At 48.7% G+C, this 16254-nt stretch overlaps 1 protein-coding gene across 3 annotated transcripts in view; it reads right to left on the minus strand.

Annotated features, from left to right (window-relative positions):
* The window catches only part of JAK1 (Janus kinase 1), a 224532-nt gene that overhangs the window by 17366 nt on the left and 190912 nt on the right, over positions 1 to 16254 (minus strand). For all 3 annotated transcript variants that reach the window (XM_080656377.1, XM_080656378.1, XM_080656376.1), the window contains 5 exons: positions 15791 to 15976; positions 11411 to 11568; positions 9069 to 9192; positions 6885 to 7071; positions 1932 to 2038 (listed from right to left, as the gene is read on the minus strand). In XM_080656377.1, the coding sequence (XP_080512503.1) occupies positions 1932 to 2038; positions 6885 to 7071; positions 9069 to 9192; positions 11411 to 11568; positions 15791 to 15976 (762 nt within the window). The remainder of the gene's footprint in view (positions 1 to 1931; positions 2039 to 6884; positions 7072 to 9068; positions 9193 to 11410; positions 11569 to 15790; positions 15977 to 16254) is intronic.

Below are 16254 nucleotides of genomic sequence, written 5' to 3' on the forward strand. Positions count from 1 at the left end.
CTATTGTTCTGGGACCCTCTATAAATGCAGAAATGGATGGTAGCTGCCTTGTGGGCTGATTCCCGTCCCCCACAGGAATGTACACCATCGTTAATCAGGTATATTAATTTGCACAAACACCACCATTTGTCATCTGTCACTGCAGATGGTGATACATCTGCCCCGTCTCCTGGATCCTGGCAAGGGCCTGCGAGTACTCATTAGAGCTGCACCTGTCATGAAGCGATTCATCAAGGTTATGGGAAGTGTGTTCCCAGAACATCCCGGAAAAGCCATATGCTTTCAGAATAATTGCTCTTCCCCAGAAGGGTTACTGATTCCAGTGGCCAAGTCACGGCACCATGCTGTCAGGATCCACAGCAGCCCTCAGAGGCCCTGCACGTCCATATCAGCCTCTTCCATGCTACTCCTTCTGCTTCTACTGGTGCTCGCTCTTCACCCTCTGGGGCTCTGCTCTGATGCCACGTCCCCGGGAAGCTATCTTTGTCCTCCCCAGGTTAGGTGGGATGACGGTCTCTGAGAGCCCCACATCCTGCTGTCCATTCTGCTATACTTAGGATTTGTTTATTGATAACATAAATATCTACTTAAGGTCGACAAGATCTGCCTCCTCCCCCAACTGTGAGCCTGCCAAGGGTGGCGACTGCACCTGGCACACGGCAGTGCTCCATGCCTGCTGGCTGGCTGAATGCTCGAGGCCTGAGGATGGAGGTTATCCAGAAGCTCCCCAGGAAGGAAAGAAGGCAGGCCCTGAGTACACATCACGTTCTAGACAGAAAGGAGGCTGGGGCACCACTGCCCTGGTGATTTGAACCTCTAGACCAGTGGTCGGCAAACTGCGGCTCGCGAGCCACATGCAGCTCGCGAGCCGTGGTTTGCCGCTCTGTTGACTAATGAGTTTGCTGACCACTGAGACAGGGGCTTAATCACAAGGAACAACAACAGCCTGTAATTATTGGAATCAAGAGTCTAGGTCAGTGGTCGGCAAACTCATTAGTCAACAGAGCCGCAGTTTGCCGACCACTGCTCTAGACACAGCTCCGACACCACCAGAGGTTCAGAGAACAATAAGGACCGGCCTTCAGAAAATAACTTAACAGTAATGGAGGCAGCTGTGTCTGTAGGCTTCCACTCCCTCAAAGCCCTATCCATCAATTTCAGGAATTGACTTAGCAAACCAACCCCATGCCCGCCACCTCCACCACCTCCTTAAAGGCAGTGAGCCCATCATGCGCTCTCCAACTCCTCCAAAGTGTCACAGCCTCTCCCAGGTGACAAATGGACCTTTGCAGATTCCTTCTCTGCAAGGCTGCTGGGTGCTGTCTCCTTAGCCTCCCCTGCTGTATGGCTCTGTGTAAGAGGGGTGCAGAACAGAAAGTGGGATGACCCTTGGGCCTCACACCCCTAGCCAAGGCTGCAGGGCAGCTATGAGGGAAACAGCCGGCCTAAGGCTACAGACTGGGCTAATGGCCTGCCAAGACTGGGACACTGATCTGGGACCTGTTTCTCCAGACAGTTCTTCTCCTTCAGGCCTCAATTTTGCATCTCCTATTGCCTCACTGTGTCTGTGTTCCCTCAGCTTTGCTCCTTCTGGAAGCATCATCAGAAAAGTCCACACTAAATCTCAGAATTTCTGAGCCATATAGCATGTCCTGGGGCATAAGGTCCCTGGGCCCTAGACAACCCCACAGCCCCACTGATCCCCTTCCTTCTCGAAGAACGCGCCTATGGGGAGCATCAGCAAGGCTGGCAGGATGGCAGGGAGGGTGCTGGTTAAACTGCTTTAACTCGGAAAGTCTCCTTGTTCCTCTTCCTCTAGGATGTGCCCTAACCCCAACTCCCCGAGTTCCCACCCCCCCCAAATCCCCTGGCTGCTCTGCTGGAGGGAGGTGGGACCAAGGCGGGACCCAAGAGCAGCAGCAGTGACTCACTTGCATGATGTCTTTCTTGAGGATTCGATCGAAACTCAGCTGACTCATGGGGTAGACGGGCTGCCATTCCTGGGCTTTCTTCGTAGCCACCAGCAGATTGGAGATTTCTGTGGAAGAGAGAGAAGTCTGAGCTGAGTAACAAAGGCCCGAGATTCCCATCAGCCAGTGTCTGCCGAGCAAGGGGGTTTGCTGAACACATACTTATGCATTTGTTGGTTCAGTCATGCAACAAATATTTATTTAGTACTTCATTCCTGCCCTCCAGGAGCTCACAGGCTAATCACAGAGCCAAACCCAATCAAATACTTAACTAATCAAAAGGAAGCTACAACTTGTGCAACTGCTCGGAGGACAGGCCAGAGTGCTGTGGGCTGACACAGCAGGATCTGTTCCAGGAGGTCAGGAAGGTTCCCCCAGCATCTCCTGCTCTACCTCCACAGTCTGGCACTCAGTAAGTATTTGTTAAAGGTGTGAATGAATAATCAGGTGTGAGCTTAAGGATGTGAGCTGAGGAAGGAGCAGCAGCAGTATGCTGGGCCTAAGGAGGGAGGGGGAAGGCAGGAAGGTGAAAACGGGTTTCGTGCAGAACAGGACAGGTCACCCAGGCAGAGGGTTGTGCCTGGACTCCTCCGGACTCCCACACTACCTGACACCAAGTGGCACTTACTAAGTACCTGCTGACTGTGCAGATTATGAACAGACCATCGCCCAAATCCTATGGATTCAAACAGCAAACCGAACACATTATCAAATCGGCCAGCCAGGGTGAGCACAGGTGACTGACTAGGAATGTATGATTCGCAGAAGTCACCTTCCCACCACAGAGCCATGGGAAGCTACAGGTGGGGGAAGAGACCTCCTTCCCCTCAGACTCGCATGAGAGTGCTCTGGGAACCTCTCAAGATTTTCACCCACTGGCTGCTGAGTAACAAGCCAAGTGACACTATCTGCTTTCTCTGTATCAGCCACAGTCCTAAGAGCTTTACCATTATTAACTCATTGGTCCCCATCACAATCCTATGAGGTATATAATATCTTTACCCACCACTTTCATAGGTCAGAAAAAAAAGATTCTAAACAATTAAACCATTTGCCCAACGTCAAGGGCCAGTAAGCCCTAGACCTGGGATTCACCCTGAAGTTGTGAATGGCTCCAGTGGGGTGTACAAATCCGCGTGCCAGAAACTGGGTTCAGATACAGGTCCCTTGTTATCATTCTGAGTCTACTCTCCTCCATTCTATTATTTTGTTCCACCCTGGTACCTGGGTAAACTCTGATTCAAAGAGGCAACGCAGGCCGCCATGACGGACTAGACATCCGGGAAGGGCCACCTGAATGGTATCCCAGGGAAGGGCGGCGGCAGCGCTGCCAGGGAATTAGAGGAGGATGGGAATGGGCCATTTGGGGGCTGATGACTTGTGCAGCTGCTTCCGGGAACATGGCACTAGGGCCAGCGTGTGAGCAGGAGAAGCCATTTAACCTCCATGAAGCTCTGTTCTCATTAGAAAACAGAACGTTGTGCCCCCTGCTGAGAGGAGTGAGACACTGCACATGCAGGGCTTACCTCAGTGCCTGACAAGGAGGGAATGCTCATCACTGGTAGCCAACGTGACTGTGAACAGTTTTACATGTTAGCCACATCGTCCTGGTGGCACCAGGGGTTCATCGAGCCCTGGCAACAGGAGTCCTCAGTGTCAGAGCTGAAGGGTGCAGAAATCAGCACCACGCTGGACTCCACAGATGAGGGCGAGGATCAGTGGTGACGGGGCCACTGAGCCCTGCGGGCTCCTATCTCCTCCTAACAAGGTCACCCTCAGACGTGGAGAGGGGCAGTGGGGTTGGACAACACACAGGCCACTCTGAATGGCTGCCTGCTTTTAATTTATTCCACGGGGAGTTTCTCCAATGTGTTTTCAAGTGAGAAACCCAAATGGGGGTCTGGCCATCAGAGCCTTGTGGTTAGAAGGGCAGAGACACTGAGGAACTCAAAATGACATTCTCTTTAATGTCCATGATTTCTAATTTGTAGGGGGCAGAGGAAGACAGAGGGCTCTGAGGGCCTGCATGAGGAAGCCTCACACAGGGCTTACTCTTACTCCTCCCCAACTCTAATCCCTCCCTCCCCGCCCCAGCAATCTCCTCCCCTCTACCCCGAGTCAGAGAATTGTCCCTTGCCCCAGAGTCTTGGGCTAATGGCTGCACCTCCACTTTTGCAAAGATAGTGCAACAGGGGAAAGATCACTGAAGTTGACCCCCACTCTTCCTCTAACTACCTAAGTGATCTTGGACAAATATAATCAGGATAACAACATATTCTGAGTTGTTCTGAAAATTAAATGACTTAAAACATGAAAGACCCTCAAACTCTGCCTGGCAAACTGCAAGCATTGCTCACATGATGGTAGCTATAACCAACATCACTGCTACTATTGTTGTAAGTATTACTGGTACTACTAGCTGTGTGGCCTTCAGCAAGTCACTGAACATCTCTGAGCCTCAATTTCCTCGTCTTTATAAAATCTACAAAGAACTATGATGTAGATGGAAGAAATGCAAATATGCATTTATACTGCTTGGGACTAGTAAGTACCCACCAATATGGTAGCTACTGCTGTAATTATCACTTTTTTAAAAAATATGTTTTTATTTACTTTAGAGAGAGGGGAAGGGTGGGGGGGGATAGAAACATCGATCAATCTATCGATCAGCTGCCTCCTGCATGCCCCCGGACCGGGAATGGAACCGGCGACCTCTTGGTGCATGGTCAATGCTCGATCACTGAGCCACACCGGCTGGGCTATAATGATCACTTGACAGGCGTTAGTGAATGACGATCCTATGCTGGGTGCTGAGCTTCCCAGGAGTCAGAGTGGTGAGTGAGACCCGGATCCTGGTTTATGAGTTCTCACCAAGTGGGAGAGACACAGACACTAAACATATTCAACGCAGTGTTCCTGGAGCCTCAACAAAAAGCCAGGACAGACGGGTTCCGTTCCCTTCCTGTGCTTCTCCCTCCACAGCTGCTGCTCCCATGTCTGGGCTAGTAGGGGTGGCGCCTACAGCAGAAACTTCCCCAGCTGGTGCCTGCAAAGAGCCATGTCCCAGTCTCCCCTCTGCCACCACCTGTCTCTTCCTGGGGCTGCTCTTCTCCATGTCCTCAACCTCACCCAGAGACCACTAACTCCTGGGAAGTAAAAACCGCTTCTAGTATCTGGAAGGACAGATTATGTGAGTAAAGAGGGTGGTTGGGCTTTAAGGGTTTTAACTCCCTCTGAGGTCTCACGGCCAAGTGACAGGTGAGTTTTTACCTTTGCTTTGAGCACACAAAAAAAGGCTCCGTTATTCCGTGAGGCCAGCAGGAAACCCTACCTGATCAATCAGAACACAAGTCCTTCCTCTCTCACCAAATTCAGTGACAGTCCCTTGCTGGGAGACCAAGAAGTGATCCACAACAAGAACCCAGGCCCTCCGTCAGGTGCTGCTTCGCTGCCCTTCCTTACCAGACCAGGGGATGTTTCAGGCAGACACCTCAGAGCACCTCCATCATTCTTCCTGTGGCCTCAGAAACAACTGCGCTCCCCTTTCTTTGAGGTATGACCCCTATGAAGGGAAAGCTCTGACACATGGTGGGGATCAAAAAAAACAAATAGTCAAGGGATCTGGCATCCAGGTGGACCTGCCATTCAAACCCCTCCTTGACCTTGACTTTCAACACTTCTCCAAGTCTGTTTTCTCATACATACAATGGGGCACTAGACATGGGACCCCTAAGTGTCCGTCCAGTTCTCACATTAGAAAAGGTGATGAATCCACCTGCAGTGTATCGTGACAGGTTCCCAGAGCCTATAAAAGAGCAGCCAAGCCCTGACCGGTTTGGCTCAGTGGATAGAGCGTCGGCCTGCGGACTCAAGGGTCCCAGGTTCGATTCCGTCAAGGGCATGTACCTTGGTTGCGGGCACATCCCCAGTAGGGGCGTGCAGGAGGCAGCTGATTGATGTTTCTCTCTCATCAATGTTTCTAACTCTCTATCCCTCTCCCTTCCTCTCTGTAAAAAGTCACAATAAAATATATTAAAAAAAAAAAAAAAAAAAAAAAAGAGCAGCCAAGTTCCTCATCTCTCCTGTCCATCTTACTCCTTGATCTTCCCATGGTTCCCACTTCCTGTGGGATAAAGCCCCAGCTCCTTGTGTGGCATTTGAGGCCATCCACAATCCTAAGTGTCTCCCTCCCGTCTCCCCTCCCTTCTAACTCCACCAAGCGCATTGGCCTCCAGCTCCCCTCCGCAGCCCCGGCTTTGCCTGTTGCTCTGCCCTGCACATGCTCTGCTGGAAAAGCCCTTCCCCAACTCGCAAGCTCCCACTCGTCGGCCAACACTCGGTTCAAGTGTGTTGCACTTGCAGCCTCCCACTTCCTGTAACTCAAGGACTTTGACCATCGCTTCTTTGCAAGCCCAGGGACTGATACATATGTGTATTAATTAAAGCACACGCTTTATCCTGCAGGAGCCTCGTTTCCCTGCAACAATTTCTATATTAGACAGGAAACCCTTGGAGAGGAGGGACCGGGTGTGAGGCATTTCTGAGTCTTTGCATCTAACAATTCTTGGCCCACAGAAGATGTGTCGAGGTCATTTCTAAGATAAATCACTGACAAGGGCATCTCAAGACATTTTATCTTAATGAAGAAAGAAGTTTCTGCTTATGAATCCTAAGAGGCCTCTTTCTGCAGCTTAGGGATGTGGAGAAAAAGTGTGTTTTTTCTATAGAAAATGCTCCACTTGAGGAATGGGATTTGAGTTGGGGACCGACATGTAAGAAAATGCAAAGGAAAACACTTAGAAACTGTGGGGAGGGCCCTCTTCCAAGAGCAGCCTTTTGGTGGGTCTGGGTCTGGGAGCGTCAGTGAAGGGCAGGGCAGCACTGGGGGCACGGGGACCGGGCGTGGGGACCGACCTCGGGGCTTGGGCTGGCAGCAGCGCTTCAACACAAAGCTGATGTTGTCCGTGCGCAGGATCTGCTTCTTGAGGTGGCTCATGAGCTCCCCCAGGCTGGGGAAGCTGCGGTCCGAGCCGTGCAGACTGTAGCGACCCTTCTGCACCTCGATCTGAAAGTTCTTGAACTGTTTCTGGCCACCCGGCACCTGCCATTCAGGAAAATGAGCAGAAACAATGTTTTAAAAGAGTTGGGCATATTTACCATGGGGAAGGAAAGAGGAAGCTAGTGAAGGGTATACAGAAGCTCAGTGTTATGTCTGTCACACTTCTGTATCTCGAATTACTTAAAATTAAAGTTTATTATAACCAAGGAAGCAAAACAATACATGTGTAAGTGATAAAAGGGGATCGCGGAAAAGGCACTGATAGGGGAGCTGACACTCGGGAGGCAGCGTAACAGCAGCAATCCTGAGACAGCGGCCTGGCCCTTCTTCCGCACCTGCAGGATGACATGCACGGGAATGCCAACCTCTTAGAGCTTTCAGAACAGCTGCTATGATTATATGACGTGGCACATATAGAAAACTTAGTAAGCACTTCATGAAGGTTAACCAATGTTACTATGCATGAGATAATAACTGCTATATCAAATTTATCCAGGAACTCCCTCAAATGAGGCCTCCCAGGCTACATGTCTATCTGAGGAGAACCACCCTGGGAGAGGCAGTCAGCTGTCTGGTCCAGTTTCAGGGTTCCACGTGTCACAGAGAGGAAGTAGAAGCACAAGTCTTCCTTCATGGGCACTTTTGGTTCAAAGGAAACTATTTTAGTGGTTAAGAATGAAAGACAGGAAGTTCTACTTATGCTGTGAATTAGGACAAAGTATTTAAAATCTCGATGCCTCAGCCTCTACGATGGGATTAATACCACCCACCTCACAGGGCTAGGTGAGGCTTACATGAGAATGCCTGGGTGAAGTGCTTAGCACAGTGTCCAGTGAGCTAAAACAAACAGTACTCGTATCTGTGACCCTGTTTCCCCCAGGTAAGGTGGCATGACGTGTGCCATGTCACTGAATCACTGACATTCTTGGTACAGGTTGATGCTACTTTAGAAGGAGGTTGAGCTGTCTCATGCACCCATCCAGGTTAAAATATTGAACTTCCTCCAAAGACTAATGACTACAGAAGACAGGCCTCCTGCCAAGACAACAAGCCTGACAAGTTCTCAGCCACTGCGCCTGACTCAGCGTGAGGCCTCGCTGTGCAGAAACTCCCCGGCAGGCAGTGGCCCCTAGAGACAAGGCCAGGACACCGGGCAGCACTGGGTACCTGCTGCCAGTTCCTCCTCCCATGCCCGAGTCCAGTCCCCAGGGTCCTCAGTACTTTTCCTCTCTGTGTCTGAGGTCTTCAATATGCTGACGTGCTGCCTTCCATCTCACAGGCCCCACCCCACCTGTTCTCCTAGTTCAGTGGTTGGCAAACTCATTAGTCAACAGAGCGGCAAACGACGGCTCGCGAGCCGCATGTGGCTCGCGAGCTGCCGTTTGTCGACCACTGTCCTAGTTCATATTAAACCCAATCAACACTTGCATATTTACTTGGACTAATTCTGTAAAATGCATTGTCTTTTAAAACAATTACATGAATAACAAAGACATTTGTGGTCTAGTGAGATCAAGTCAACAATTCTGCGTTTTCAAGTCAACAAATCTCCACTTGTCAAAACATGGGCTAGGAGCCTGTCTGTTCAAATATCTGCAGCTACCATCTGCAGGAACGGTGTCAGGCCAAGTGCCCAGGTGCCCTTCTTGGCACTGACTGAACCAGTGAATGCCACAAACGCACACAGCTCTGGGCCTGCGCAGACCTGGGCACTGAGTATAAAATAAACCACTCCAAGTAATTACACTAAACGTGGAGAGTGTTGGTGTGAACTGGTTTTCTGGTCAGGTTCCTTTCCAGAGCCACAGTGGACCTTGCCGGGGGTCCTTTGAAGGAAGAGAGAAGAGGAAAGGTCATGGGGTCTGGCTGCTGGGGAGCAGCCTCCTTTTGGAGAACTGCCAGGGATTTTCTTGGAGACCCAGACTTTCCTACCCACCCCCACCCCCACCCCCAAGAGCAGTCCTCTCCACAGCAGCTCCTGGACCAAGTTGTGTCCCCTGTGGCCCTATGGCTTGACCCAAGCCAGTGTCTCAACTGACCTCAGGCTTTTCAAAGCAGGTGACGGTCATGAGGATGTTGTCAAAGTCCGTGCAGCTCCATCGCAGCACATACATGCCCTCCTCGCTTCCTTCTTGCCGCAGTTTACTGATGGCATACTCTGTGCTGGGGGCGGGGGAGACAAAGGGAGAAAGAGCTCACCAAACAGGAGCACTCTGAACCCTATGGGACAACCACTTCCCTGCGCTGCCTCAAGTCTTACAGCTTCATCACGTTACCTGTCCTCAAGTCCACTCAGGTATGACATGTGAGGCAAGCAGAGAGGCTGAGGAGCCCTGAAACAGATCATCTGAGCTCCAAGGTCCAGAAGAGGACTCGGCATGCTGCCCAAGGCCCTGAGCATGTTCTTCCCATTGCCCCATACATGCTGTCTCCAGCACTAGCCTGAAGAACGCCCCCAAGCTGGTGATGGGAGCTGCCCCTGATGCAGTGGTGGGGGGTCCCTTCCCACCGTCCCTAGGTGGCACACTAGAATAGGAGCCTCAGGAAGGCGCAATTTCAGGGTTATTCTGTTCATCGCTGTACCCCCAATGACTAGAGCGCCCCTGGGCTCATAGTAGTTGCTCAATAAATGAGTGAATAATTGAATAAAGAAATCAGTGAAGATTAGAAAAATTTTAGGGGGAACATGCCTGTCTTGAACTCCTTTGTATTCCCAGGACTGATCAGCCCGGCACACAGAGGGCAGTGAATAATTGCTAAATAAATACACATATGAGGTTATTATACCTAGTGCATGGTACTTGCTAAGTACTGATTAAAGAGGCTGATATGGTCAGCCTGTGTGAGAAAGGCAGAGACCAACTGCTCCCTGGTCTGTGACACCTCCACACCTTGATCCCTCACATGAGAGGCCCTTTCTCCTCTTTAAGACCTGGCAAACCATTGTTAATTCTTCAGGTTTTAATCCAATTGGAATGCTGCCTACTCTGAGAAGGCCTTTTAGGCAATGAGTTTCAGGTCCCCTGCCCCCCCGAACATCGAACATTCATTCAGTCAATGAACACTTAGTAAATGCCTACGATGTGCCAGACGCTGCTATGGGGACTGAGGAAAAGCAGTGAGCAAAGTAGACAGGGCCCTGTCTTTGTGGAGCTCATATTCTGGATGGTGAAAGTGGGCGACAGAAAACGAATGGACACAGAAATAAACATGGTATGTCAAGAGGCAATGCCTCTGAAGAAAAATAAAGCAGAGTGAAGGAACCAGGAAGTGTGGGGTGTGGAGGGGGAAGAGGGGTTCTTATATCATAGAAGGTGATCAAGGAAGACTCCACCGATAAGCTGGTATTGCAGGAACACCTGAAGGAAGTGGTGCTATGTAGATTCTGGAGGAAGGGCATTCCAGGCCAAGGGAAAAGCAAGTGCCAGGGCCCTGAAGTCTAACTAGTTGGGATATTTGAAGGACGTGCTTCACTGTAATGCTCAGCCCCTTGCAATCCATTGTGTGTCTATTTCCCTGTGAGCCTCTCTAGGCCAGGGTTCACCCCCTAACAAACTACCTGTCCACAGGTAACTAGGATAGGGAAGAAGGTGGGAACCATGTCATACGGAAGGCAGCTAAAGAGACGCTTTCCCAGATACATTTCTGTCTGGAAAGAGAGACTGAGAAGAAACATAGCAGCTGATTTCCTCTGCCTGAAGGGCAGTCATGTGTGAGAGGAAGTAAACTGAATGAATCCCTAGCCAATGAGCAGGCAGAAGTTAGTGACAGAGGCAAATTCAATTCCAGACCAGAAAGGTATGCATGTCTGTATTTGTTAGAGCTGGAATCTACTGATTGCTCGTGTAGTACTAAGTGCCTTATCACCACAGCTATCTGGACACAGGCTACTAGTTCTGAGATGCAGGAGGAACGAGAGGCCAGCAAGGCCCCTCCCAGCTCTAAGGCGTGGTCGCCCCGACTATCATTTATCGGACACTTTACAACAAACTGACTCGGGATTCCATTACTTACTACTCTTCTGATGTTGAGACCTGTTCCTACTTTCTTAAATCATCTGCACCGTTTGGCACTGCAAGGGATTAGGAAGTGTAGACTTCTTGGTCAGCTGGGAAGAAGTGAGGGGTTAAACTATGAGGAGACCCCAGTAAGGGATAGAGCTAAGGACTTGCTGCAAGGACCAAGATGAGAGAGGACAGGAAAGCCTGACCAACGGACGACAGAGATGGACAAGGAGCACTAGGTCAGCACTAAACAATATGTTCAACTGGCTCCAACCTAAGCAGCCGATGACACCTGTGTCTGAGGAGGCCACACTCCCCATCACTAAAATGTGGGTTCTTTTCACACCAGAGGAAACTGTAAAGGTGAGAGAACCAACCAGATTGGGCCATGACAGCCATTCTGTATGTTGTGGACAATCAATGGAGGAGCCACATCAGTGCAGAGGTAATGATGGGCGTCTGCTGTGAGCCGAAAGTAGCCATCTACCAGGGACACAAAGGACAAGGCCTCCTCGTGGGAAGAGAGCTTCAGTTCCTGTAGAGAGAGAGAAGAAATGCCCATGTTATATCATCTGCCTACCATCTAAAGCAGCTAACTCTATCGGGAGGTACACAGGGAGAAGATATTTAAAACACAATGGAGAATACATGACCCCAAAGGGAAACTCCTTTTGTTGATAACTTACATTTATATAGGATTTTGACCATTTGCCACTTTCTCAGCTATTATCTAAAAACTATCAGATGAGGTACGGTGTTGTGTGTGTGTGTGAGGGAGGGAGGAGAGGGGGGAAGCTGTGGAAGCTGTGGAAGGCAGACCTATGAAGAAGCTGCCACCTGGGTGCAGATGGAAAGCAAGCCAGAATCAAGGTGGCAGAGGCATGAGAATAGAGACGGGAGAGCACAGTGCATGTAATGGTAGCCTGGTCTTGGCACTAAGCAATGACTGCCTCGGCAGGCATTACACCTGTTTTACAGAAAAGGAAGCAGAGCATAGACCAGGGGTGGGCAAACTTTTTGACTCGAGGGCCACAATGGGTTCTTAAACTGGACCGGAGGGCCGGAACAAAAACATGGATGGAGTGTTTGTGTGAACTAATATAAATTCAAAGTAAAGGAGCGGAGGGGAGAGCAAGAGAACCGGATAGAACAAGCTGATCTGGCCCACGGGCCGTAGTTTGCCCACGGCTGGCATAGACGGTTGATCTCATGCACAGATCACTTTCCACAGAACTGAAAAAAGGAGAGGCTGGTGACAGAGAAAAACAGACCAGTGAAGGGGAAGGTGATGGATAAAAGCAACAAAACAGGATGGAGGGAAGGGCCTAGTCATAGTGAGCTGTAATGCCAGGGAGGAGTGCTCTGGGTTGTGAGCCAGGGAGGCCAAGAGAATGCAGGGCCACCATAGGGATGGCAATTCAGGAAGGAGACTGTGCTAAATGTGCTTCCTCTTAGGTATAATCTGGCATCCACCTGCAGATCCAAGAAGCAAATTCAAGATGGTCTGGTTTGGGTAACCTTTCATCCAGTCATATGAGAGACACCACAGAAGCACTTACATTCCCTAAGAGGGGAAGTCTGAATGTAAATGGGAGACGTTGAGGAGATGCAGAGAGAAGAGACGAATCAATATATAATTTTATAACATGCTAGCATCATGCTTTCCTGAAAGAACAGCTTAAAAACCCCTTGGCTGTGAAGGGATGGAGGAGTGAAATAAGAAAGCACTGCACAGTGTTCCCCGCAGGTTTTGGAGCAAGTTCATCTGGATTCAAATCACATTCAAATCCACTTGCTATTATGTCTAAGCACGTGCAATCATCACTTTTATAGGTCAAAGACTGTCAAATATTGGCAATTTCAAATGGTTTAGTCTAGTAGCTGTGTGACCATGGTAAGCTACTTAACCTTTTTGTGCCTGTTTTCTCCTCTGTAAAACAGGGATAATAATATACCCACCCTATAGGGTCAATTTGAAAATTGAAAGAGTTGACATTTGTAAAGTGTTTAGAATAGGAGGTATCTGGCATGCAGTAAGCGCCAGTGTTTGTACAAGAAAATAAAGTAACGGGAAGATCAAGTATTTATTTCCTCCTCACTTCCTCCTGCTCCCTACACAGCACTAGCATGGCACAGTCTCCGGCCCATGTGGTCAGAGCGAGCTCTAACTTAAATGACAGGTGTACCACTGGGTGCCGGGCTTGACTGTCAGCCAGGACAGGACAGGGCAGGCTCACAAAAACCGTAGCAGCTGGCTGCTGCTCCTCTGCCATGCTTCGGCAGGGTCTGGCCGCGCTGAAGAGCCAGACCACCGACGTGCCAACCTCCCCCTCACAGTAGTCTCTGGGCAATAGAACGCCTTGGAAACCAAGCAGCCCAGGCGGAGCTGCCACTCTCTCACCCTGTGCCCTGCACATGTTTCCACACCTCTCCACAAGTCTCAGACTCCCGCTGGAGATGGAGCCAAAATTCCTGCATCTAAGGTTCTTGTGAGGACTACACAAGGCAATGGAGACACAGCATACAACACAGACTAATAGCTATAAGGTGCTGAATAAATAACACTTATTTTTATTTTCTCCTTACCTTTTCCCTCTTCCCACTAACATCTATCTGGACACTTCTACTGCACTTCGTTTTTTACCAAGGCTTCCTGATAAAATTAATGTATACTGTTTTAAAAAGGGTGGGAATAAGAAAATTAAAATCACTCAGAATCCCACTATAAATAACAACTGTTAATATCTGATAATTTTTCTAAGATCACGTATAGGTATATACATACCTTTTCAACATTTTTTGAATAAAACTGGTACCATTCTATTGATTGTTTTATATTCTGCTCTTTTCCATTTAGAAAGTTATTTTTCCAAAGTATTAAAAAACTCAGCAATTTATATAATACTAGAAGCCCAATGCACAAAGATTTGTGCAAGAATGGGCCTTCCTTCCCCTGGCTGCCGGCAGCGCCTTCGCTATGGCCAGAGCCACCTTTCTGCCTTCCCATGTTGCCCAGAGGCCCAGAGCAGCAGCTGCTCGACGCCTGTGTATGCAAATTAACCCGGCATCTTTGTTGGATTAATTTGTATACTCACTCCTGATTGGCTGGTGGGTGTCGCAAAGGTACGGTCAATTAGCATGTTACTCTTTTATTAGGTAGATCCCACTACTTAGGTAAATTATGATTTATTTTCTCATTCTTTTATGATGATATATTTAGATTATTTTCAGTATTTTAATACTGTAAATGCTCTTGGGATAAACATTCTCACTCACAGATCAATCCCTGCATTTTACTGTTTCTGCAGACAGATCCCTAGGCACCTGAATGGAGGGACATATGTTCTTTTTTTGGTTAATCCTCCCCTGTGGATCTTTTTTCCACTGATTTTTAGAATGGGTGGAAGAGAGGGAGGATGGGGGGAAAGAGAGTGAGAAGGAGGGGGAGGGAAGGGGAAAGGTGATGGGGGGAGGGGGGAAAAGAGAGAGAGAGATATCCATGTGAGAGACACAATGATTGGCTGCCTCCCGCACACACAATGACGAGAACCCAGGATCAAACCTGCCATCCAGATACGTGCCCTTGGTCAGGAATCAAACCCATGTCCCTTCAGTGTGTGGGCTGAAGTTCTAACCACTGAGAAACACCAGCCAGGGCATCAATATTTTCAAGAGTTTCAATACATGTAGCCAACTGCTTTCCAAAAGGTATATAAAAAAGACAAGCTATGTCCCTGGCTGGGTGGCTCAGTCAGTTGGAAAGTCATCCCATACACCAAAATGTTTTGGGTTAGGTTCCTGGTCAAGGTATATACCTAGGTTGAGGGTTCTATCCCTGGTTGTGGATCATATGGGAGGAAACTGATTGATGTTTTTCTCTCTCATCGATGTTTCTCTTTCTCTCAAAAAAAAAAAAAAAATCAATAAAAATATATCCTCAGGTGATGATTTAAATAAATAAAAATAAAGTTGCTCTATATGTAAAAGCGTGACCATCTGTCCTAAACTACATCACCAGATTCTTTCCCAGCACTGAGTATTGGCTAAATTTTAGGCAAAACATGGTATTTCCCCGGTGTTGACTACCTTCATTTGTGAGCGCACCCTGTCTCACCAGCGCGTTCTCTCCACATGTTGTCAGTGGTGACTTCCCTGACACAAACATGTGTATTTTGGTAGGGTTCCCACTTCCCCTGCCAAACTGGCCTGCCTGTCTAGAGCATGTCCTCAAGTAATACCAGAAGAGAGGAAGTGAGACTGAGCACCGCTTCCTCTGTCCGACAGTCACTTGGGTGTGCCTGCCACTATGATAAGAACAGCCATGGAGACCACAGCCACTAGCCCGACATCTGCTAAAGTGCAAAGTGGGGCTTCCCACCAGCCCTCTAACTCTGCAGAGGCCGAGCAGGAGCCCTGGGGTAGGGGTGGGGAAGCCCTGACTTTCACTCATCTTTCTCTTCTAATCCACCCATTTTGTGAAATAAACACTGCTGCTGAAGTATCTTTGGGAGGGCAGTGAATGCTGAAACAGATACGCATTTACAAGACCAAACAAAGGCACTGGAATGTACAGGTGTAACAACAACTGACATTATAATATCAGTGTCAGCATTAGGGACTTTTTGGATTAAATAAGACAGTCATCAGGTTTTCTCTTTGGGACAAGAACTCTGAAAAGCATGTACTGCATCACTGTCCTCAACAAAGACACCCTCTCGCCACCAGACCCAGACTGAATAGCTTCGGTGCAAACTTACCATCTTTTTGTTGTCCTGCTTATTAATGCTGACCACAGACTCCTTTATTACAATGTGAGTGATTTCAGGGAAGTACGAAAAATTGTTCCACTCTTCTCGGATTTTGTTTTTCTCCTCGTCCTTCTTGTGTTTATTTTCCAACTTTTTCCGTTTCAATTTATTTTTTTCTTTTTCAACAGGAACAACCTGACAGTGTGCATAAAAGTGACAGAGTTGACTGGGATTTCTCATTTTCTATTGGAAGAAGGTCACTGCTTCTGGGAAACCAGTGCAGAGCCTACATCCAGGGAGAAGAAGCCAGCATGCCTGGATTTCAGAGGAATTGGGAGAGGGCACCGTGGGCTTAGGATGGCAGTTTTGGGTCCTATCAGGGAATATTGGACTTTTACATCTAGAGGAGACCTTAATGAGCACAATGACTTAATCCTTACATAATCTATGATGTACAAGTAAATGCAGAAAGG

The sequence above is a fragment of the Plecotus auritus genome, assembly GCF_963455305.1.
Source record: "Plecotus auritus genome assembly, chromosome: 2".
NCBI lineage: Eukaryota > Metazoa > Chordata > Mammalia > Chiroptera > Vespertilionidae > Plecotus > Plecotus auritus.